Here is a 25,538-nt window from a genome sequence, read left to right as displayed (position 1 = left end):
ATGGATTTTTTTTTTCCAGAATCGAGAATTTGTCTGTACAAACAATTATCTTGGATAGTTATGGACTTTCCCTTTTTTTCATCAGCAGAATTATAGAAAAAAAAATAAACAAATCCAAATGCATCATTGCGATGTTTAGAACGAGGACCGTTTAGTTTCGCCCACGAATGATCGGGTTTAATCAACCAGCATATTATGCATCGATTGTATACAAGACAAACTTTAGAAATAATTTGTAATTTGAAATTGTAATTAGAACGCTTTCTCATTTGCCAACCATTTTGATTTCTTTCTTTGTTTTTAAAGAATGTCAAATTTGTGATACAAATTTACTCGCCTGGACATCATCTTGGCCAATCTTATCAAAGGGCGAAAAGACATGATGCAGTTGTATGCATAATTAGTTTTTTAAAGAAGTTTTGTATAACATTTTGTTATTGGAATTGGATTGACCAAGAAGACTACTGCAATGAATATTATTATACGCATACTCTGAAAAACTATAGTAGTAAAGCTAACACAAACTTTGATGTTAAATCCGACAAAACATATTTAATTTGATTTTCTATACCTGGTACATAATAATTTTTTTACACACCTATCATAAATCAAAGTGGTTTTCAATCTTTATAGAAACAAAATCACGCCTTTTTTTTATCACAACACATGCATCATTACCTTTCATTTCACCATTTAATCACAATCAATATTACACCTTCTCGGGGCATTTTAAGTTTGCACGTGTAATTCTAAATTCCTATGTCTTATTACTGTGTAAATTTGCAGAACTGCAGACTAAACTATATCTTAATGATCCGAACATTTCAGTAGAGATGGCGTTTCAATACATTAGAAAGTAAAAAATTAGTTTGAGTACATCAAATTTTTTTTTTCATATATGCATATCTCTAGAAATTTGTTATAGTTGATGTTACCAAAAATGTTAGCACCGAATTTACGCCGGAAAACAATCGAGTTAAGGCTCGATAAAATTGCTTACATCGGAACAAAGAGTTATCTATTCTAATACATAATAATACATGTCAAAAAAGATCTCACCCAAATCAATCAACATCAGCCATCTGGCCCTCCGCCCTTGGGCTGATATTGGAGCTTCATTTTGATATTAATTTTGATACAGAATTTGCCATATATTATTCTATAGATTTTAAGCATCTTCTTAAGAGAGTTAGCATCCTGAAAACTTCTTAAATTTACCATTGTTTTGATTAGAATTTGGACCCCACGGAGATATTAACACTTTCATTTAGGAATATATTTCAAAATTTGAACTTAAAGGTTCGAAAATCAGTATAGGAATGTATGGAGTACTTAAAAAAAAGCTTTGATCTATAACGTCAATGCTACAAACAATAGTGCATGTGTCCTGATTGCTTATTGTGTTTAAATAACAACCACGAGAACGATAATTTTCCAAATATTTATGCATAAATGAAGTTTTAATATCAATATCAATACTTTTTTAAAAATTGGTTCACTTACGTGAGTCATGGTACAAGTGACTTGATGAATACAGAAAATGAAATCAGACTGATTTAATTTATCTTTTTTGATACCCTACCACAAATCCTCTGTCCCTCCTTTTTTACCATGAAAAGCTGTTACAAATAGTGTCTGAATATTTGGTTGCTGTAACTTTGATTTCAAAAGTTAAAAGGCATAAATATGAAAATTTTAGTTTTGAAAATATGGCGTAGTTTAATAACCATAATTCTTCCTGTTTGGTGTGGAAAATTTCCTCATTACAAAACGAGAAGGTTTTGATTATTGTGTTCCTTTTATTCATTTCCTCCTTCTAAACAAAATCCATTAATTGAATATGAGGCGCATTAGAATACCTCGATATATTTTTAATTCATCTTTCAACAGTTCTTCCTGTTGTAGATTTAAACTTTCCTTATTTTACATCTATACGGATATTATTCTTCTTTTTTTTTACAGAATCTTCTTTACAGAAAATATAAGCTACGTGCCCCTTTGTGCTTTTGTACACGTATTAAGTTAACATTTGTAACTTTTTTTAAACTACAAGGTCTGTTCCGGATATGAACACTAAACTTTAACTCAGTTTTTACTTTTAATCAAAACATGTGTCAAACGAATACACAACGCTTTTTAACTAAAAATAATTGAAATCCCGAACCCGATGTATTTATCTTCGGAACATTCTCCCCTCCTTGATTGCTTGCACATCAATAAAATTACCTGATTTTGTAATTAAAATACACAATATTAAGACTTTTTCATTTTAAACATTTAAAAGTGATGCATATATTTGAAAGTCATTTGTGACAGCAATGTTTGAAACAATTTAGTTTAGTCACTGAACTCCAATGGACACAGCTTAGTTATTGGACGGGTCATCGATTTCTGGCCGACGTTCACTCTGGCAACGCGCACATGTCCATCTTTGCCTGTATAAATTTTTAGAATGCGACCTAGCTGCCAATGTCCTCTAGGTAAATTAAGTTCAATAACGAGAACAATGTCACCTTCACTAATGTCTTTGCGAGTTCGATTCCACTTTTTGCGTACATTCAGTCCTGGCAACCATTCGCGCATCCATCGATGCCAGAAGTGTCTCACAAGCTCCTGGATTCTTTTCAAACGTTTCCGTGGGTTGAATTCAGTTGTGTTCACAGTTTCCGGTGCGAATAATCCCCCAACCTGCCCGTGCAGGAAGTGGTTAGGAGTCAACGGTACATCATCGTTAGGGTTTGCCGATTGGTAAGTCAAGGGTCTTGAGTTGATCAAAGCTTCTGCTCCTGCAAATGCTGTCATCAGCTCTTCATCTGTAACATCTGCTGACTCGATCACTGCTTAGATAGCTCTCTTCGCTGCTTTGATCATGATTTCATGGACACCTCCAAAATGAGGTGCAAGAGGCGGATTAAAATGCCACTTAGATTTCCTAGATTTGCTGTAGATTGTTGAATCTTTGTGTGATCCAATAATCCAACTAGTTCCGTAAGCTCGTTGTTGTCACCAACAAAATTTGTTCCTTTGTCCGATATAACTTCTGTAGGTAGACCTCTTCGACTAACCATCCGGTAAAATGCATTGAGGAACGAATCTGTATCAAGTCCGAAGGCAACTTCTAGATGCACTGCTCTTGACATCACGCACGTGAAGAGACATAGATATCTCTTATCTCGCCGTTTTCCACGTCCCTGCTTCGTAATGAAAGGTCCTCCATAATCAACCGCTGTTCGGAAAAATGCGTGTAATGGTTGCTTTGTACGAATTGATGGAAGGGGACCCATCAGTTGTTCTGCTGGTCTGGCTTTGTTGCGGCAACATTTATTGCATTGTCGTTCCAACTTCCGTATTTTTTCTCGTGCAGATATTATCCAAAACCGTGATGAGATCATAGAAAGTGTGTGATTTGTTCCTGTCACATGTTTTCCTTTTTCGTGGTGATACTTGATAATAAGTGTAGTGACACGATTGTTTCTAGGGAGAATGACAGGGTATCGAACATCATATGGTAAATATTCTGCATATTTCAAACGTCCATCACACCGCAGGAGTCCGTCTTCATCAATTACAGGGTTTAGACTCAATAACTTGCTGCTCTGGTGAAGAGGTTTGTTCTGTTTCAACAATCTGTATTCACAATGAAACACATTTTTGGGCTGTTCTAATGATTTGAGTTTCCGCCTCTTCAACTTTTTCAGCATTCAATTCACCTTTAAATCTGTCCTTGATGCTCATTCGGCAGTTGTTTACAAAACGATTTATCCAAGCTTGAATTCTAACAAGTCGTATCAAGCATGAATAGGATTCTGGGTTCAAACAACACTCTACGTCTCTAAAGCCCACTGATCTTGCTAAGAATGAATATGAATCATTGACAACTTCTCTTTCTTTCCTTGTCAGAGTCCTGTTATTCAACTTTCTGATTCGGCCACTGTGAATCATCCAAGGTAAGAAAGTGCGGCCCACCCCACCAGACACTGTCTTTCTGTAACTGTGAAACCGTCACTCCTCTGGATATCATATCAGCAGGGTTGATTTCTGTTGGCACATGATGCCACTGCTTTGGATTTGAGGCCGACTGTATTTCCCCAATATTATTTGCTACAAAGGGCTAAAAACTTCTACTCTGTGCCTTGATCCAGCACAGCACATTCATGCTGTCCGTCCAAAACGTGCATTGGTCACCATCCATCTCCAGAGCACTTGTCACTGAAAGCGTTAGCCTTAATCCCAATACAGCACCCATCAATTCCAGTCTAGGTATGCTGCCTGCGGTAAGTGGAGCTACTTTGGATTTTGCTGTCACGAGTCTGACTGATACACTTCCATCGTCATAAATACACCTCTGGTAAACTACAGCTCCAAACGCGTCCTGGGAAGCATCAACAAAGGTATGAAGGTAAGTCGATATAATCTCACCATTAGATAGACGCAGACATTTCGGTACTTCAATAAGCGATAGCTCAGTCAATTCTCTAAACCATTTCTCAGCTTTCGATATAAGGTCTTCGCTCAACACATCATCCCAGTCAAGACCTGCAGTCCACATTTCTTGCAAAAGAACTTTAGCTCTTATTGTGTACGGTCCTAGGAATCCCAAAGGGTCAAACAGCATTGCGATTTTCCGTAGAAAGTTCCGCTTTGTGTAAGTAAAATCATCCTCTATTGGACTTGCTTTGAATGTGAAGATGTCATCTTTGGCCTTCCATAGCACACCAAGAGTTTTTACGGATGGCAAGCTGTTGTCATGCAGGTCAACTTCGGGAACAACATCTTCTGGTGGGATATGCTGCAGTACACCCACTGAGTATGATAGCCACTTCCTGGCATACATGCCGGCCTTTTCCCACAATGCTGATAGCTGACTGTAGAGTTTGACTCCATCTTCCTCGGTAGATACTGAATCCATACTATCGTCCATGTAGGTGGATTTCAAAACAGTCTCTGCTGCCATAGGGTAAGTTTCTCTGTTAGTCTCAGCATGGGTCTGTGCTACAAACTGTGCTTGAAATGGCGACGAATTTATTCCAAATACAACACTGCTAAATTCGTACACATCTGGTTTCCCTTCAGTCATATTAACGTCACGCCAGAGAAATTGTTGATAAGGTCTATCATCCTGTGGAACCTTAATCCTTAAGTACATTTCTGCAATGTCACATACTATTGCCACACTATTTCTTCTAAATCTTAGTAACACATCAAAAAGTTCATTTTGAAGTTTTGGTCCGCATTGAATCATGTCATTTAATGAGACACCACAATGCTTTGCTGATGCGTTGAACACAATACGTGTCTTTGTTGTGCTCTTATCTGGCCGGATGACAGGAAAATGTGGAAGAAACCATTTTCCGTACTTTTCATCATCCTGGTTAATCTTGCGTATGTATCCTTTTTCCAGATACTGTTCAATAGTCTTTGAGTAAGAATCTCTCACTTCCGGGTTCTTCATCAATCGCTTTTCAGTGTTCTCTAAACGCTGTAGTGCCATGTCGTAATTACATGGTAAATCAGGTTTTTCTTCCTTCCAAGGAATAGCTACTTCATAATGATCATCAACAAACTTCAATGAATCTTTCACTTTTTCATACGCACTTCTCTCCTCTGGACTAAATGACTGTTTCTTCTGTGGCTCTCTGAAATTTTCTCCCAGAATTTACACAAAATCTTGTCCAATTCATTATCACTTTTCCGATTCTGGATAAAGTAAGTTCTGTTGAAATGAGTTTGAACACATATCTCATTGCTACCAGGAATTTTCCCAACACAAGTCCATCCTAATGGAGTAAGTCTAGCCACTGGTTCATCTGGTCGACCTCGGATCTCTTGATAAGCATAATGAAGTTCACTGTGGTCCATTCCAATCAGAATATCCACCATAGAATGTTTACCCACTCCTGGGAATTCATGTCCTTTCAAATGGTCCCATTTGTGTTGATATTTTCTCCAGTTGATTACACACATATCACCAGTAACCTTGTCAGCTGTTAGGGCTTCCACTTTAGTCTTTGTCCTCCCATCAACACTCTCTATTTGGAATTCTACTGGCATAGTTTCAAATGACTCAGTTTTGTCATTAAGAATTCCTACTGTAATTCTCTGTAGTTTGCCATGTAAACCCAATTCTGCTGCAACATCTGCATTAATGTAGGTCCGTGTACTGGCATCATCCAGCAGTGCGTTTACTCTCATTGTCCTTGATCCATTTCTTACTATTACTGGAATGGTTCGTAAGGCGATAAATTGTGGCTCCCCTCCATGAGATGTCAAAGTTCTGTCTTGATTCACTGATATCTGGGTATCAACATTACTGTTTTCAGCAGTTTTCATCTGACACAGTGTGATGAAGGTGTTAGTGTTTGTGAAAAATGATCTTTGATGAACATTAACATGATTTCGGTCACGGCTGCACTTTTTACTATCAAAGTTATTGTTTGAATCAACCTGTAGACCATACACAGTCTCATTTGCCACTGTTCGGAATTCGGATTCCTGCAAGATCCATTCCCTCAAAGATTCCACTGACTCAGTCTTTTTCTTCTCATACACCCATCGGTGGTATGTAGACAGCAGGGACTCTGGGATTTTCTTTTGAAGTTTGACGTACAGTGATCCGTTCTTGAGTTCATCTGTTCTCCCTGCATCCTTTAGGTTAATGACTGCTATGAATGTCTAGAATGTCTGCGAATTTTTCCAAATCCTTTGAATTTCCTACACGTATAGGTCTAAAGGAATCCAACTGTTCAAGATGTCGCATGACTTGCCGTCGTTGACCTCCGAACTTCCGCTCAAGACGATCTTTGGCTGCTTCATAGGCGATAGCGGAATGTCCAAGGTTTTCTACAGCTTTCAAGGCTTCAACGGAAAGATACTGTCTTAACTGTAAAAGTTTGTATTCTGGAGTCGCTGGAGCTTTATCAATACATGCTGAGAAGGCAGATTTCCAACTCTCGTATGTCCTTTTGTCACCATAAAAGACAGGAATCGACACACGCTTCATCTGTTTCCACAAATCACTTCCAACGGTAGGGCCATTCACAGAATCATTGGTCACTTTAACCTGTTTCTCAGATGATGAGGGAATGTGTGAGTCTTGATTAACATCAGTATTTTCACAGTCCTCTCTTTCACGATTGTCTTTATCTTCAAAACCATCATTCATTCCACTAAACAACCTTTGTGCTTCATTTTCAACGTGTTCAAGTTCTCTGTATCCAGCGTTGATAGATTCATTCAATTGTTCATGTTTCGTCTTAAATTCTTCCTCCAATTCTCTTTTCGTTTCTTCAAATTTGCGCACCTCCTCACGAATAGAGTCTGCCTTTTTCTTTGCCCGAATTTCCTCTTCATTTACAAAGTATTCACTTCCATGTTATGAATCTGTCGCAACACTCGGCGGATCACTCCTTCGTGCATCTAGATAATCCTGAACTCTGTCTTGACAATTTTCAAAATTATCTGCAATCATTTCAATTTCTTGTTCTGTCTTTGATAGTTTTGTAATGTCGGTTGCCTTCTTGTACTCCGCAAAAAGTGACAACAAGCAATTAATGAGCGGTTCTTGTAAATCAATCAGGCGTTCTCGAGCCTTACATAAATCCCCACGACTAGGTAAATCAGAATCTAGTAGGTTCAACAAGTGATGCTTTGCTCTCGAAAATTGTGACTTAGCTTTCGTTTTCTCACGTTTCAGAACGTCGATATCTATCTCTGGATCCGCCGTACTCTCCTGATTTCCCATTTCCCATGGTTGCGGCGGAGCACTAGTGTATGGTCATCCCTTCTGGTGTTCTGGCCTTTCTAGCGCAAGTGTGCGGTCATCCCTGCTTGCGTTATCTCTGCTTGCGTTAACGTTGGTACCTGTGAGTTGCGTAAGTGTGCGGTCATCCCTGCCTGCGTAACTTTGAGTCCCTATATATGTACAGGAGCGGTGATTAAAGTCTGCTCTTGTAAATATTGGCAGCAATCAGGGCTATCCGAGTTCCAAGGGGGAAAAATGGATTTTATTTATACAGGATCTACATGTATTATTGTACATTGTCCAGATTGTTTGCATTATGACTCCATTAAGCTGACTTTATCATACCTTTTGTTCCTCAGGTGAGCGATGTGGCCCATGGGCCTTTTGTTTGTCTCGGAATAGGAAACGGACAGACTAAAGTGGTTAATGTAAATTGTATTAAATATTTCTTACATCCTTGTCTTTTTTACATTATTGTTTATCGAGCTTACTACAAATATCAAAGGGAAAAGTTAAACTAATAAACATATCGATTTGGTTAACTCTTTCTGTGTGGACGGGAAGTGATGGAAGACTAAAATGAACCCGTAAACATATCTTCAATCAAATGTCTATCATCAATTAAAGTTTTGTACCTTGATCGTTTACAATTTTTGAGATCTTGCGGGTACAAAATCTGTTTTAAACAACATACCTGAGATATTTGAGATATCCCACCGGAAGTAGAATTTTTGTTGTTGATATAAGATCGGATAGATCATCTATGTATAGATTTATACTTTTATATTTATTTTATGGAAAAGGAATTTAATGCGTAAAAAATATTATTTTTGAAGTGCTTCCGGTGACAACCGAAAATTACGACGAACAAAACAAAATAGTTTGAACACATTTACAACTATAGGTCTATCATCCCACAAAGTTTAGATGTTCAAGTGTTTGCCGACTCTGAGATCTCGAGAGAACAAGGTTTTTTTGACGCGGGACAGGAAACGGACGGCCGAAAATGAATTTTCAAAAAAAAAAAAAACAAAAAAAAAACTAGAGATATGATCATTCTCTATCAGTCCTGAAAACTTGAGTGAATCTTTCCAACCATTTCTGAGAAATCTTGTGAACAAAAAGGGGGGTAAAAACTTTAAACAAATCAACAAAAAGTAATGAGCGCGGGTAATATTTGCGTTGGAAGATATATTGTACAAGAAATTAAAGAGTATCGGCGATAGTTTGAAACTGTAATAACATCCCAGATTGCATTGTTATCGCATAGTATCCTCATGTAGTGTAGATTAAAAGTTTTGAAAAATATGACCCCCGGGGGTAGGGTCGGGCCACAATGGGGGTCGAAGATTTACATAGGAATATATCAAGTAAATCTTTAAAAATCTTCTTCTCAGAAACTAATTAGCCAGGAAAGCTGAAACTTGTGTGGAAGCATCCTCAGGTAGTGTAGATTCAAAGATGTGAAAATCATAATCCCCAGCGGTTAAGTGGGGCCACAATGGGGGGTTAAAGTTTTACATAGAAATATATAGAGTAAATCTTTAAAAATATTCTTCTCAGAAACTAATCAGCCAGGAAAGCTGAAACTTGTGTGGAAGCATCCTCAAGAAGTGTTGATTCAAAGTTGTGAAAATCATGATCCCTTGGGGTAGGGTGAGGCCACATGGGGGGGGGGGGTGTTAAAGTTTTACATAGGAATATATAGAGTAAATTTTAAAAACTCTTCCCCTCAGAAAATAATCAGCCAGATGATTCTTTATAATTGTTAAGACTTTGGCTTCAGGACAATTCTTCGGCCTCACAAGAAGGTTCAGAGTTCGACGTAGCTTTATATCCCATATATAAACAATTGTTAAGGATCCTTTTGAGAACTGCAATACTCAACATGTGATATGACTATAAAATAATCCTGTTAGAAAAGGGACTAATGATTATAAACATAAGAATATCCAGGGGAAAAAGGGATTTTATTTATACAGGATCTACATGTTTTATTGTACATTGGTCCAGATAGTTATATATTATGACTCCATTAAGCTGATATTATCATACTTACTGTTCCTCAGATGAGCGATGTGCCCCATGGGCCTCTTGGTTTTACTAGTCCAGCAAAATTATCACGTTTCTGTACGTCATTGTAATGACAGCGGTCGTAGTGGGAGTAGCTGAACAGGTAGCAGAGGATCTAATCGCTATTAGTCCCGACATTAAGACAGAAACCAAGAACAACATCACTGTTACTATAAAAACCAAATTACCAGCGGGAGGTAATTCGATTCTGACCGATGAACTTTATCTCTTCTGTCACAAAGTATCACTTCTTTTCTCTACTTTCTACTTGCAATATTATGATAATATCAAATTCTACATATGTATACATTTGTTGTGCAATGTCACATTTGCTTTGTAAGATTTCTAAAAAAAAAAAGTTGCTAAAATTTGCCGTTCAAAACTTAATGTGTTTGCCATTTCTTCTAGACTACTTTAATCTTTGATCTAAATGTAACTTTAAACATTAATTAGTCTAGATTTATTTCTACTCTTTGTAATGTTTTCCAGCGATCAGCGACGATTTTCCCCTGTCGTTCGTCACGCTGTACCTCGGTCTCCTGGTCGCCGTTTTCCTCCTCACAGGGATGCTTCACCCGTCAGAGTTTAGTTGTCTGCTGAACGGCATCACCTATCCCCTCTGCCTGCCATCCGGGTACCTAGTGCTCAATATATACAGCGTGGTCAATATAACCGATAGATCGTGGGGTAAGTCTACCTCAACGTCTTTAATTAGATTGTTAGTTTTAAAATTAATTTCGACAATGAATTTCTCATTCTCATGTTCATGGCTTTATGGTAATATTTAAATGTTTGTCTTATTCATTGGTATTTAAACAGAATACTGTAAAACGAGAAATTATGGCGCGCTACAAACTTAAGCGCCTTTGGCTGTGTGTTTAAGTTGGACAATGAATTTCATATTCTCTTGCACATGGCTTAATGTTAATTTCAGTTTCTGTCTTCTTCATTGGCATTTAACCAGAATATTGATAATCTTCTTAATATAGGGACACGAGAAGAGAAGGAACACAACAGTGTGAAAAAGACGAAGCCCTGGTACGATGGACTGGAAACAGTGATGAGGAAAATATTCTTGTAAGTGACGCCTTCTAATTTGATAATTTTAAAAAAATACCCTGAGATGCATGTACAGAGTGTATGTTGTACGCTTTACCTGTTCCTGAATGACATCAAAGAGATAAATAAAATATAATGATATATTTCAACATTTGTTCTTTATCTTGATTTATTGATTGCATTTCTTTACCCAAGTAACTCCCATACTGCCATTACCGACGCACAATTTTGTTCTTCTCTGTTACATATATTATTGTAAGTAACGCCTTTGAATTTGATAAATCTTATATAAATCATATATATAATTAAAAATCATACATTTTAAATTATCTGTTTGAATGACCTCATATGGAGAAAAAAATTAGAATAATACGATCAACATTTGTTTTGAGAAATATCGTGGAGTTTTGTTTAAGGATTTTTAAGATTTCACTTCTTCACACAAGTAAAACACATTATGCCCTTACGGACACCTAATTTTGTTTTTTATGATGACGTGTTTTATTACGCCTTATTTATTATTATTTTATGGCCAATATTTGTAGCTGCTTTGATAAGAAGGAATCACAAGGAAACCCGTCAAATGTGGACATGCAAGATGAAAAGTCAAAGCGGAGAAGCGCAGAATCCGATTCAGGTCAATCACAAAACCTCTCCAAAAGCCTGGGCCCTGGGTTTAAATTTTGCGGTAAATAGTTGCTCATGATCTATCGCTTCATGTTATATTTAAAAAATATACAAAAAAATTATTGGCACATTTTATTGAAATAAGTTGGTTTCTAGTCTAGATATTTTCGTTTCAATACAACAAACTTTATTTCAGTTTTTTATACTGATAATATGTAATGTTTAATTTAGTTAGATTATCTTGCTTGTTCAATTATTCTGACAGGCAAAAGTTTGTCTAGATCTCAAAGCGTTGAGCAGCGGATGGAACAAGTAAACGAAGAGGAGGACGAGGGTAAATCACTTAATCTAAATCAGGCTTGGGGTAATGCTAAATGTAATGGTAATGCATTGCAATGCATTACATGTTTTTAAAGTAATGCTAGTAATGTGTAATGCCACAAAATTAGCATTGCAAGTAATGCTAATGTAATTCATTACTTTCCAAAATTTAGTGTAATGCTGGTATTACATGGCATTACTTTGCATTACTATGCTTATTTATGCATGTTCACTTTAAAAAATGTGATTAATAAATGAATAGCTGAAATTGAATTTGATTAACTTTATTATAAAGTTATTTTTAAATTATTCATATTACTAGAGAATGATTGGATTTTGGGCAAAGATGATGTTATGCCAGGAGAATAAGTTATGTAAAACTATGTATATGTATCTTTACAATTGTTACATTAGAGATGAAATCAATAATAAGTGGCTAGTTTGTATAAAAAACATTCTTGATAGCTGTGGCTTATTCTTTGTATGGAACTAGCAAAATCCTGTTAACGTAAAATGGTTAGAAAATATTGTCAAACAAAATCTTAAAGATCAATTTGTCCAAAAATGGAATAGTGAGTTAGATAGTTCGTCAAAAGGTGCTATATATCGGATTTTTAAATGTAATTTTTGTTGTGAAGACTATTTATTAATACTTTCACGAAAATTAAGAAACTTGTTTGTTAAATATAGAACTACAAACCATCACCTCCCTATTGAAATTGGTCGGTGGAACAATACTCCACGTGAAGACCGCAAATGCGGCTTATGTGAAGCCAATCAAATTGGCGATGAATTTCATTATGTTTTAGAATGTAGTGCACTGTCACATGTAAGAAAAAAATTGTTTAGTAATTATTATCTTAAAAACCCAAACATCTTAAAATTTAGAACACTTATATCATCTTCAAATCATGTAATACTTATGAAAATGTGTACTTTAATTAGAAAAATATTTGATTTGGTCGGTCATCCTACATAACAACTATAACAAATTCACTGTTTACTTTATTCTGTTTCTTTTTGTAAATCCTGCTTTTCTTATACTTTTGTATATAATTCTTCTGCACCTCATTTAACATTATATGTTATGAGTGAAATAAATGATCTGAACTTGAACTAGATATAACAACACAGTTTCATAACATTTTTATGAGTGTTGTTTTTAAGAGTTTTAAATCATTTAAACAATTTACTCTAATTAGTTTGCACTTCAATAAAGATGTGTCAACAACACACTATGCCCCCAGGATAACATAAGTATCAAAACAAAACACCCTAACCCCCTTCCCTATGCCATGTCCCAAATAGAATAGGGGACATACGTGGACCTTTAAGGGCAAAATGAATGCACTGTCCATCCATGATGAAAATCAAAATCACTTCCAATATTATAACCCATTTGAAAATAATTTCTCTCTCTCTCTCACTCTCTCTGTCTGTTGTACATGTATATTATTAATAAGTACATTAGTTTGGACTGAAAGAAAAGACAAGATTCATGTATTTTTTCTATTGTTTCACTTAAGGATGACGTTTACTCAGCACGAAAAAAAATTCCACTGATGATAATGAAAAACTAACTATTGTGTGTTATAGAACTTTTATTGTAGTGATAATTTTCATTTTAAAAAAAGTAGGTCAATGACCTACTTTTTGAATCAATGGCCATTTTGTATTTTTGGAAAATTAAAGGAAAATCCCTTAAAATTTTACACTATGATTGAGATTTTCTTAATTATGAAAATAATACAAATTGCTCAACGCTTTTGAAAATGAAATACAATATATGAATGGCAATGACATTAAATACATACAAAGCATTAAGTTTTCGTTCACAATTTTTATAAATATTACAGTCCGAATTTCCTCTACCACTTTTCAAATTCCTACCCATTTTTGATCCAATTTTACAAAAAATTGAATGATGATAATACAAAAACAATAAAAGTATTAAACTACTTATATTGATCTTATTCTGTTGGCATATAATTTATATGAGGTAAATGATAAAAAATTTGGATATGGTGTCTTTTCTCGTTTTTAAGCATATTTCAATATTTTTTATATTCGTGCCATACGGTTATTATAATGAATAAATGAGGTAAAACTAACAGAAAATTTCCAAAATTATATAGACTAAAATATTAAATCTTAACTTTTAATATTAGAGTACTTCCAAAAATATTTTAGCGGAAAACAAAATCTGCAAAATTTAGTCCGAATTTCCTCTGTTTGGCTAAAAGTCTATTTTTGTTTTGGCATAATTCCATAATATAGTAGAAATATCGAATTTAATGACAATAATTATTCATTTCACAGGTACTTTTTGTGTTTAGAACAAATTTTACTCATGACATTGAACTTTATAACAATCCGAATTTGAGAACCCAAACCCTGAGTAAACAACACCCTTAAGATATCCTAGGTTAAAGATTTCAAACAATCTTTCAGTCTAAGCTTCCACTGCACCTGTAGAACATTTATTTAGTATAGCTGGGAAGATTTTCAAACTAATAGGATGCAGTTAAAAGATGAAACTTTGATCATAAAGTGCAACAGCAATCTTTTGTCTTAAAGTGTCCTCAGGAAAAAACCCTCCGTCTATAAATTAATACAAAAAAAAGTGTCCTAAATTATAAAGATTTGTGTTATCTGGGGAAATACTTGTATCTCTATTTAGCTTTTTAATAACAGCAACATTATTCCATAAATAGTTTTCTATTATGCACGAATTCTGTGTCTCTATATCTATCATATCTGACATTGTATCATCCCAAATGTCTATAAATATTTTTTTACTTATGTAATATGTTGTTCATAATGCCACAAGATTATTATATATTGAGCAAATAAAGAATGACTCTTGTATATAAAGTCAATGAATTTGAACTGATACTGAACATGAACCTGTAGATATGTTAAAAGAGTGTTTTATATTTGAAACATTTGCAAAAACTCTTTATTAGCTTTACTTTTTTAAAACAAAGTAATGGTAATGGTAATGCATTACATTACTCATGAAATGGTAATGTAATGCATTACTTCAAGAAAATCAAGTAATGATAATGGTAATTTAATGCCTAAATTCATGAAGTAATGGTAATGTAATGCATTACTTTACAATGTAATTCGCCCCAAGCCTGATCTAAATATACGTAATAATCTGTTAGTCACCAAATGTATTGTATATAATTCTCCAGAAAATGTATTATATTTTGTAAGCATACTAGGCGATATAACTTGGGATGATATTAATAACATCGAATAGTAAATTCAACACATGACCATCTAAGACAAAGCAAAGTAATAATTTTGCAGTGAAAAAAAAATCAATGGGGCCTTAAAGCCATGAACATGCCTTGAAGGTACAAAATATTATAAGGGCGTCAACAGATTTTGCATGGCTAACAACCATATTTAGCTGTTAGAAATGGTTTTTGACGAGTTTCATTTATCTTTCGTGTTATTTTTTACAAATGGAACACTTATAATTTTATGTATAATTGTCAATATTACATTCGTATGTTCTGCATAGCCTTAGTCTCATACATTAAATGCATACACTATCTGGACCCCCACCCACCTGTTACACTGTAAGATGTATGCTTACATATCCTGTTAGGTTTCGTATATACATATTGTTAAATATCAGTCATAAAGCTGAGAAAACATATCTTGATTTATCAGACTTTAAATTAGAATTAACAATGCTGATAGGTGCATAAGACCATTTGTAGATGTTGAGGAGGAGTCCTATAGTGATGAGGAAGAGGAGTTATACGATGAGCTAGATCCAACTGCTGTAGAGGATTGGCTTCCCAAAGACATGAAGGTATGTAAAGGATAGATGTAAGTGAGTGAGACAGTGTAAGTTAGTATGTCTGTACGTTTGAGCGTGCAGAGAGAAAAAGAGAGACAGACAGACACACAGACTGAGAGAGAGAGAGAGAGAGAAAGAGTGAAGGATAGAGAGATAATACACAATGAAAAATACTCATTACATAAAAAATGGAAAATAATCTGTTGATGAAATATAGAAATGATTTTTCAATAAATAGAAAAAAATGCCTGTTCGAGCATTAACTCATCTTAGTGAGTTTAAAAAATGATATTTATGTAAACATTTCTTCCTTTAAGTTAATACAAAGCCTATAATATTTTTTTTTACTCTTTTTAACTCTTTTCCAGGAGTATGCTAAACTTTTTAAAGACAATGGCTATGAAAACACAAATTTTCTAAGCATGCTGACTGACATCGATTTGAAGAGACTTGGAATAAAGAAGGTAGCACAGAGGCGAAACTTGTATCGTAAAATACAAAACATACCGGAATTCACGATACCCGTAGATGTTCCGGTTTGTAGCATTTTGTTGTTATTTTCTAAAGTTTGCAATGTATATAATTTAAAATATCTGAAAATATCACATTTATAACAAAGACTAGATTTTTAAAAAAGTTACCTTTTACACTTAAGGTGGCATGGAACACGTGAATAAAAGTACATTATAATCAAAATGCACCCAACGGTATTAAATTTTCAAATTTTACAAAATTTGAACAAAATATTTGTTTTATAAATACTTGGATAAGTGAAATTTGTAAAAGCCCAGCGGGATTCGAACTCAGGAGTTACAGATTCGTGGTTAACTCTCTAACCAATTGCACCACATTGTTAGTTAAAAATTTCGGGGATAAAAACATTTATAAAATTATACTTGATTTAATTATTGATTTCGATCGGAAATACGTCACAATATGGAAGTGTCCAATACCACCTTAAAAATAATTAAGTCTGAAAAATTAAAAATGTATGTTCCTCTAAAGTGCAATTACGTGTATATTGATATATGATTCCTATTAAGCGTGAATCCTACAAAATATTTTTTCATCAACTTTGTTATATATAAAAGTACATGCAATTTGCAGAAAGACCTTAGTTCTTGGTTACATCAGATCGGACTGGAGGAGTACAAGCCAAACTTCCGGAGAAATCAAATCAAGACAGTGAGGGACATGGAGGCCCTGAAGTCGTTTACTATAAAGGAAATCAATGAGGACCTCAACATAACAAAACCGGGTAAATATCATTTACAGGCTACGTCGGTAATATGTATTTCAAATGAAAGATGGTCGAACTATCTTAAAATATTGAGTAAACTGCATATGTCTACTTATAAAACTGTATTGTTTTCTTTTAATGTTGATAAACTTTAAGACATTTGGCTGAAATAATGTGAACATATATAGAAAACGATTGAAATTGGCTTGATTAGTTTGTTGAATAATTGAAAAAAGAAACGTAAGTAGTATTTACTTTAATTCGAATATTCAGCCCGACATCATTGCAACAAGTATCAATACTGCAAAAGAAAGTAAAATGTACAATGGTCAAACATTTACAATGAAAGAAATTTTAACGTGTTTTGGTATGGGAATTAGCCCTCTATTTTGATGCTAAAGTTTGAAAATAAGTTGTCTTCATTACATTCAAATTGCAACCGTATCTGTACAAACACATTTGACTGAGGAGAGCCAATATATGTTCAAAAATATTGCATAAAATGACATTTTTTTTACAAAGTTAAGCATATTGTTAATGACTTTTTAGGTCATGTTCGAAGACTTCAGGACGCCATCAAACGACTCCGAAATCCTACACACGGTAAAACAAAAATGGTGTAAATAAAAAAAAGAATGACACATATTATAGTACATGTTTCTTTCTTGATTTGAATTTTATTACATGTTTTGAATATTTTACTTTTCAGACGAGAGAGTGATCACCAAATTTAAGGAAGAAATCAGTCAGGCTTTCTTACATGATCTTAGGAGTGTTAACCAGGAGGAGAACAAATTCTGGAAGGACCTCATCCGGGCATGTCTGGAACCAGCTTCTGACGCATTCGGATTGGAGGAGATCTTAAAAGGTACCAATATACTTATACACTTTCGCAAAGCTAATGTTTTATTTGCTAACATTTTGGTTGGAATTTGGGGCGTTATTTGCTGTTCTTTAAAAACGCACCCAATAAACACTTACTAAAAACCTCTTTCCAGGTAAACTCCAGAACCTTAGGAACGAGTGGCTGATGGTCTCTGGAATTGTCAACTGTCTCTGGATCGTCATTATCATGACTCTTAGCAGCAGTATAGATCTGCAAATTGCAGGGACCAACCCACTTAGTACGTCACATTATCTACGTTTTATTTATACAATAATGCTTTCATTGCAAAATTACAAGGATACATCATTTTCAAAATATGTTTAACTTACGAAATATTGATACAAAATAACATTGATCTAACATTTGACCTTTTTTCGTTGAAGGTTTACTATTTCTGATCGTCTTTGGATTCCTTTTCGTTCTACAGTTCTCTTGCATGCTTGTCCACAGATTCACAACTTTATCGCATTTTATCGCGCGTGCGCCGTACAAATTTGGACAAAATTACCGTAGTTCTGTTTCTTTCTTGTCACGTGATGTTGACTCAGAGGAAGAACTCTTAACAAGGGAGGTTAGAAATTTAGAGCCTCAATTTCTCAAAAGAATCAGGAACCAACAAAAACAAGGCAAACGAAAGAAAAGCAATAGTAAATCCACAGAAACAGCACCGCTGATTGCAAATCACTATGGTAACGACATTTATACGGGACCTCCAGTCAAGGAGGCTTATGAAGAAAATATGTTAGCTGAAAGAGGATAATATGTCAGAAAAGTTTAATTTGTGCCAATTTTAATGAACTTTCGTTTTGGTGACAGTCACCATTTAAGAACAAATTTATGTGTTTAAATATTAATTAGTTACGTAATTCTGTTTTATTGAATGCTTTTATACAAACTCGGAACTCTATCTCAATTATCATTAGCGCAGTATACAAATATTGATATTGATATGACTTTGTTGTAGAAGAGCATGTAGCATTGTTAGCAATATATCTGAAGTCAGGATAAAGAATCATCAGACACTATAAAGTAAATTTATTGAAATGAAAATATGCTAATTAAATAAGAAAACATTGTCAGGAAATCAAGAATGGGTCATTTACTAGAGCGATTATTCTTAGTTTAAAGGCTTAATATGGGATGTCATGGTTACTACTAATCAAAATAGTGTAACTTTTGATTGCTGACTTGTTTACGTTTTTGGCGAAATTAATATAATATACTTTTATGAACAAACTTTTTTGTGCAATAAAGATTTTGATAAAAAATGATCAATAAGGGGCATTTTGAAATAATTTTTTTTCCAGATATTAATTGTTGGGATATTTTAAACTGTTTTGTGTTTAATCAAAAAGAAATACAACGATGGTCGACGTCTCTTAAAAATGGAATGAAGTTTCCTAGAATGATGTTGGTAAAAATATTAGACAAAGTTGTATATGTATTTTTTTTTCCAAATTTATAAAAAAAAACCAAAAAACAGAGCGATGTTATAGAGTACAGAAACAGTACACAGAGACAATTTTACGCTTATTTAATTTTATTTTAAATCTTTGGTGCTGGTTATTTTTCAATTTTTGGTTGGAACATCGTAGTCAAGTAAAAAAGAAGCATTTGATTAAATGTTGTCTTATATTACAGTAGCAATGCATATATATATATATATATATATATATATATATATATATATATATATATATATATATATATATATATATATATATATATATATATATCCGACAATTTCTTGACGAAATTGATATTTGTATTAATATATATAATTTATCACATGTGTAGTAGAGTGAAATTTTATAGGTTTTTAATATTTTAATTTCAGAATACTAGTATTGATTTCTTCATTATTATTGACATGTTCTAATCAATTTGTTACAGGAATTTTACTATTGCAGAATTCGATTTATTTAATTACATAACAGAAAATGATTTATCAGTGGTGAATAAATAAATTATTTAGTTGAATTAACTTAAATTGATATTTTGTGTTTGTTTTTATTTACATTGGTTACTCCTCTTTGGAGTGCACCTGTAGATTCTATTTATAGCATTTATTTGAGTGGTCACTTAGATCTGGTCATGTGATTTGTTTATAGGGGTACTTATATTTGTTCATTCTGACTCCTGAATTTCATGCTAAGAGGCTAGCCATGCGGTTTTAATTGCCATATTAGAATTTTGAAGTTGTTCTATATTTTATTCATCTTTGAAGTATTTTCCTGCACTTAGAAGGTTAGTTCTTTTAGTGTATTACAGTGTAATTGGGTTTACAATTTTTTAAATTATTTATTTATCTATTTCCACTTCTTTTCCCACTTTGAATGAATGTTGGAATGTTTAAGATAGAATAAGAGGAGAGTGAATGGCTAATGTGAGTTTATATTTGTATAAATGCAGTCAGTAATTAAAGTAATAATCTTCAAATTAAGTTTAACAGGTGTAAATAATTATGTTTTTTCTTAATAAGTTTAAAAGCTAGGAGAAAGAGTGTGAGTGCGTTATAATTATAAATTTTACAGTTTTAAAATGCTTAAATATAAATATCTATACATTTCAAAATCATATTTCTATCACATTTAGTTTTGACATACATTTACACACGACCTACATGTAACTGGTAGAAGTTTCCATGACCTTCGCACCTCATGGGAGGTATGATATTATATGTATATATGATACGTTTGTTTATATGAATATATATTTCATCTCATTGTTGAAAAATATAAGTATATTGAGCTGAACTATTGCTACATTTGAAACAATGTTGAGAAAAGAATCGAGTTTATATGCATAACTTGGTTATATGTTTTGTTCATGTAGTTCAATTAATTTGCATCAAGAGTTATCGTTCTTGTATTTATTATATTTTATTACATTCCAGGGTCGGGGAATTTTATTCTGTAATTTGCCATACACAAATAAACCTACAATTACCTATCGAATGGATTTCCTGTCTTATTCCACTCGGTTTCACATGTTTATCTGAATAAACGGTGGATATCACTCATAGGATAAATTTTTAATATTACACTGTGTGTTCTTACGCCACGTGACGTCATAATTAAACATTAAGTAGGTTAAGGAGGTTGATTGACGTAGAATGAAAAAGTAAATAATTAAGTATTAGTCTAAAGATCTTCCAAAATCACGATATTTAGATATGCACAGCACTGTGACTTACCTATCCAACAGAATCTTGGCCAGTTCGATTTTTTCCGGAAGTCCGTTCATCTGTCAAATTGGTCACCAATGTAGAATTTTTTTTTATTCAATTTAGCGTTGGCCTCTTTTTTGTGCCGCTTTCGTGCAGAGTCCGTTAACATACCCAATTTCTGCCTCGCTTTTCCGACATATTTGTCTCCACTGAGCATGCGCTATTCAATCTCCGATTTGTTGAACCCAGGTCACCTGCATATCTTCACGCTAATTAGAAAATGTTGTCTTTGCACATAGGCCTTAAAAAAACTTTTAAAACAGTTTAACAAGTTTTATATTTTGTGGAATTAAACCATTCTAGCGCTTATTCAGTATTTCTTAAAAAATCAAATAAATGACAGCGTATATGGCTTTAAAAATGTTGATTTGTTTTGTTTATTTTTCATGAATTCATAAAAAATTGTTCGATATGAAATGTTTGTGTGTTAAACTTCAAGACACTTCTTTTCCTTGCGTAAATGCGTTGATGTCTTGCAGTTAATGTGTTGTGCAGCTCACAATTACAAATTTTACCAAAACAAATATTGACATTAACAAAATATGTGGTGAAACACATGTAACAAGAATTTCTAATGATTTGCGATGGTATATGATTTTTATCCAACGAGTTATGTGTTTTATATCCCCTCGCCAAGGCTCGAGGATAAAAATCACACAACTTGTTGGATAAAAATCATATATAATGAGAGATCCTATATATACGTGTATTACCATAACACGTATAGGGCATGAAACACGAATTGGTTGCCTGGGACAGTTTTAAAATGTATAACATTTTTTTATGTATTATAGCCAGTAAGATTTTGCGATAAGCACTTTATCGAGTTCGTTGTTAAATGTCCTCTTATAGTGAACATATTATTGCAAATAAGAGAACCGTGGGGAATGAAATCTACGCGAACCAGATGAAAGTTATAATGATTTTCACTAAAAATACTAACAAGCTGAATAAAGTATATTTATATCATTCTGTTGGTGTTGTTAAACAAAAGAGCGTGATGTGTATGTGAATGCTATTTTCATTTAATTATTATAGCAGCAATTTGCCGCCAAAAAATGTACTTTGGGGGTATTGAAAAGCTCAAGTCACTTCCTCGTTGTTATCAGTTGTTGGGTATCTTTAAAAAATATAATCAATTTCATTGGTCATAGATACATCTTATCGTTAGTAGTGGATAACATATGTTAAAGTATAAAACTACACGTCTAAGAAATAAATGCATATATTTGTAGGCGTATATCCATACTGACGCACATAAGGTAAATGTAGGATTTATTAATGCTTAATTTTTTTTGGGCCATGTACTATATATTCAAGCAACCGTTATATATATCAGCAATGTATCATTTAGGATGAATTTATGGATACGAGGGTTGTTTGATTTGTAATGTGTATTGTAAGATATCTCGAAAAGCATTCAAATCAAATAGACATTACATCCCTCAAAGTTTTCTCCGCGGTTTGATATTCATGATTTCAATCTTTGAATCCATTTCTGAAATGCTTCACGGGACGCTGATTTAGGTTGACCGCTGATGCACTGAACGATGGCCGAGCCAAGGGATTGTCGAGACTTGTAATCACGACCAGATACAACAACAAAAAAGAAAAAAAAGTCGCAGGTGGCTAGATCTGGAGAGTATGGAGGTTGTGGCAAAACGGTAACCTTCTCCGACTTCAAAAAGTACTTCACAAACTTGGGTTCATGTGTTGGCGGATTACTATGAAGTGAAAGAACATGCCTAAATACTGACACAGGGTGTCGTTTATATTACTTATACTCACTTCTTGAGCTTTTCTGGTAAAACCGATCGGTGACGCCTTAGATAAAACTTTCTTTGTCCTTGTGTTTGTTTATTTGGCATCCGTGTTCGGATAACCAAATTTTGTTTCCAGGTTTTGGGAGTTGATTATAATTATCTCACCTTGCAGTTACTCTGGCAAAACGAAAGTGAAATAGTGTTTCGAACTAAGCAAAAATCATCACCGCTGACAAGACTCGGTACTTAGAAATAATCGATAAATTCAATGTAATGTATTCAGAAGCATAGCTTTGCAAGGAAACTTATTCCATGCGCGGATCTAGAGGGGGGTCGGGGGGGTCCCGACCCCCCCCCCCCTGGAAAATGAAAATTTATTAAATTTACATAGTAAAATTATCGCGAAAATATGCCTCGGACCCCCCCCCCCCCCCCCGGCAAACACAATTATCCTTCGGACCCCCCCCCCCCCCTGGAAAAATTTTCTGGATCCGCGCATGTATTCATAAATACCTTGAAAATAGTCAGATTTTAAATGGTATGATTAATTAAGGTATTCTTGTGTTCGCATGTATTCCTACACAATAATTCAATAAGATGTATTACTTAAGTGCCATTTCAACAGCCATAGCGTTTGGAATCAAGGGCAAAATAAACTTAATATGTGTTTGTAAAAAAATGGCTTGAATTAAATTTTCAAGAATATTTCGATTAATGATGCATAATGCATCGTAGTTTGATGGCGTCAATTTCATCACTAATATTACTTCGTCTGTAGCTCAAAATTATTCTCGGAAAAGTCCGAAAATTCAAATAAGAAAAGAAATGTGCGTAAATATTCAGCTGCTGAGAAAACTACTTTCCATGCGAAAGTACATATCGTTTATTTTTTAAATACATAATAATCAATTAAAGTAACTCACGTCAGTACTTTAGCACTTTGATTTTTTCCTGGTTTCAAATACTGAACCAATGATTCGTTTACCGGTAACAATATTTGCTTTTGTCCTTGATTGAATTTGAAAAAAAAAAAACATGTTTAGCAAATTCTTAGCTGTCTTTACTTGTTCCCGCTGGGTTTTTTTTTTTTTTTACATCTGTCACTATATCCTGTATCCTTCTTTCGTATAATCAAAATACGCTTCAGAATGAAATACACCAACATCATAAGACAAATTTCTGACGGTTTGTCCGAAGATAAAAGTCCCTTTGAAAAATTTACCTAAAGAAAGCTAGCTATCTTTTATTAACTGATATCCCAGGAAAACTGTATACAATATTTTATAGTTACCATTCAAATTTATCTTAGATTATCGGCACATGTATTTAAGCAAACATACATGTTTGCATAAAACAATTGGTTACGTCAGCAGCCATTGTGGTGGTCAAATGATAAAAATAATGGAAAACATATCAATAACGCAATCTGACTTCCAAATTGGATTTTATCGATTATAAATGATTCAAATATTAACAATCACAGATTTGATTTAAATTCTGTATATAAAATCATCGGTGTTGGTGGGACATTGGTCTTGGTCAGAATCTAGTTAGTTGTTTGTTAATAAATCATTAAGTTACATTGGACGAAGCTAAAATTTAGTTTAAGATAACAGAACTTCACAAAACCAGACATACCGATAAGATGTGTGATACACACAACTGTTATGTAACAATTTGTACCTGCTGAACCTTTATTCAAACATTCATCATAATTAATAATATAAACGCACGCAATAAGAACTTTTATAAACTTTTTTTTTATAATAGAGCAACGTCATTTTTTTTTAAAAAGATATATTTTCCTCTAAGTAAAGCTACATTTGTATACAAAGATGGTAGTTAACGTGGTGACGGGATAATGAGGAAATCTTAATTGATATCATTTGAGCTAAATCTATTTCCCATTGGCAAAATCATTTTTTTTAAACAGCATAAGAGGTTTTTAGTGCATATTAACAAATGAGCAATATCAGAAGAAGCCTAATTAATACAACGCAATTGTTTCATATTTTTATTCCTTTCCATGATTTGTTTTATCCTTAATTTGATAATTCATTTTTTCAGTATGTAAACAGGTTGTGTTGCATGAAAAAAGAACAGAATGGCAACGCCAGAGGTGGAATCTGAAACTGAGGATCAACAGCAGGATCTCTCTTATTTGACTGTGAAGCAAGAATTTAAAGATCGGAATACATCAAATCAGAGACCTTCGAAGATAGCTGTTTTTCTTAAATGGGTCATTACCTTAATATTTGCTGGGATCTTCTTAGCAAGCCTTGTTGTGAACAAACTTACTCTGTTTGGTCTTGTTAACGGCTTGAAGGCTGAAAAGGATGCAACAGTTCACAATTACCAGGCGTATTGTATGTGTTTTGTCCTATTATTGACACCAAACATACTCTCTCTTTTGAGATCGCTCTAGAACATAACTGGATGGGGCCATTTGCTTTGGCCTAACAAGAAAAAAGTAGGATTGGTGAGTCAAAAGAAACAAAACATTTTTACGTTTAACTGTTTCAACAACTTTGTTTGAATTTGACCAAGCGGTATTTAATTTCACTGTAACTTGTCTACATGTTCAGAATTGCATCGTTATATAAGATTTGAATCTAAATATAATTTGAATAGAAATGTGTGAGCTGTGTAATGATATTGATGTTTAATTATAATAAGTTATTTAAATAGTTTATATTTTATATTTATATTTTTTTTTCGAGAAAGCATATTTGGTTCCAAAACAACAGTGATAATCAATAGTATATATATATATATATAT

The 25,538-nt window shown here is 33.7% G+C and overlaps 1 protein-coding gene, 1 long non-coding RNA gene and 2 pseudogenes across 2 annotated transcripts; 3 read left to right on the top strand and 1 right to left on the bottom strand.

The window, feature by feature from the left end:
- Positions 1–4,111: 4,111 nt before the first annotated feature.
- On the bottom strand, positions 4,112–5,491 carry LOC128173912 (uncharacterized). The gene has a single exon (XM_052839579.1). It carries the CDS (start codon positions 5,489–5,491, stop codon positions 4,112–4,114), a length of 1,380 nt encoding a protein of 459 aa, XP_052695539.1.
- Positions 5,492–11,770: 6,279 nt separating this feature from the next.
- On the top strand, positions 11,771–18,545 carry LOC128170783 (uncharacterized; annotated as a pseudogene).
- Positions 18,546–19,241: 696 nt separating this feature from the next.
- On the top strand, positions 19,242–20,720 carry LOC128170788 (uncharacterized). The gene is made up of 2 exons (XR_008241902.1): positions 19,242–20,434; positions 20,664–20,720. It is a non-coding gene; the product is annotated as an uncharacterized LOC128170788 (long non-coding RNA).
- Positions 20,721–24,835: 4,115 nt separating this feature from the next.
- The window catches only part of LOC128173910 (uncharacterized), a 29,692-nt pseudogene continuing 28,989 nt past the window's right edge, over positions 24,836–25,538 (top strand).

This window comes from Crassostrea angulata, chromosome 2, assembly GCF_025612915.1.
Source record: "Crassostrea angulata isolate pt1a10 chromosome 2, ASM2561291v2, whole genome shotgun sequence".
Classification (NCBI taxonomy): domain Eukaryota; kingdom Metazoa; phylum Mollusca; class Bivalvia; order Ostreida; family Ostreidae; genus Magallana; species Magallana angulata.
The sequence above is the reverse complement of the archived record's forward strand: the minus strand, read 5'-3'. Positions and strand labels throughout refer to the sequence as shown.

What these genes read in the sequence shown, in the direction of transcription:
- LOC128173912 (XM_052839579.1), bottom strand. Translation starts at nt 5,491, where the DNA reads ATGGCACTACAGCGTTTAGAGAACACTGAAAAGCGATTGATGAAGAAC.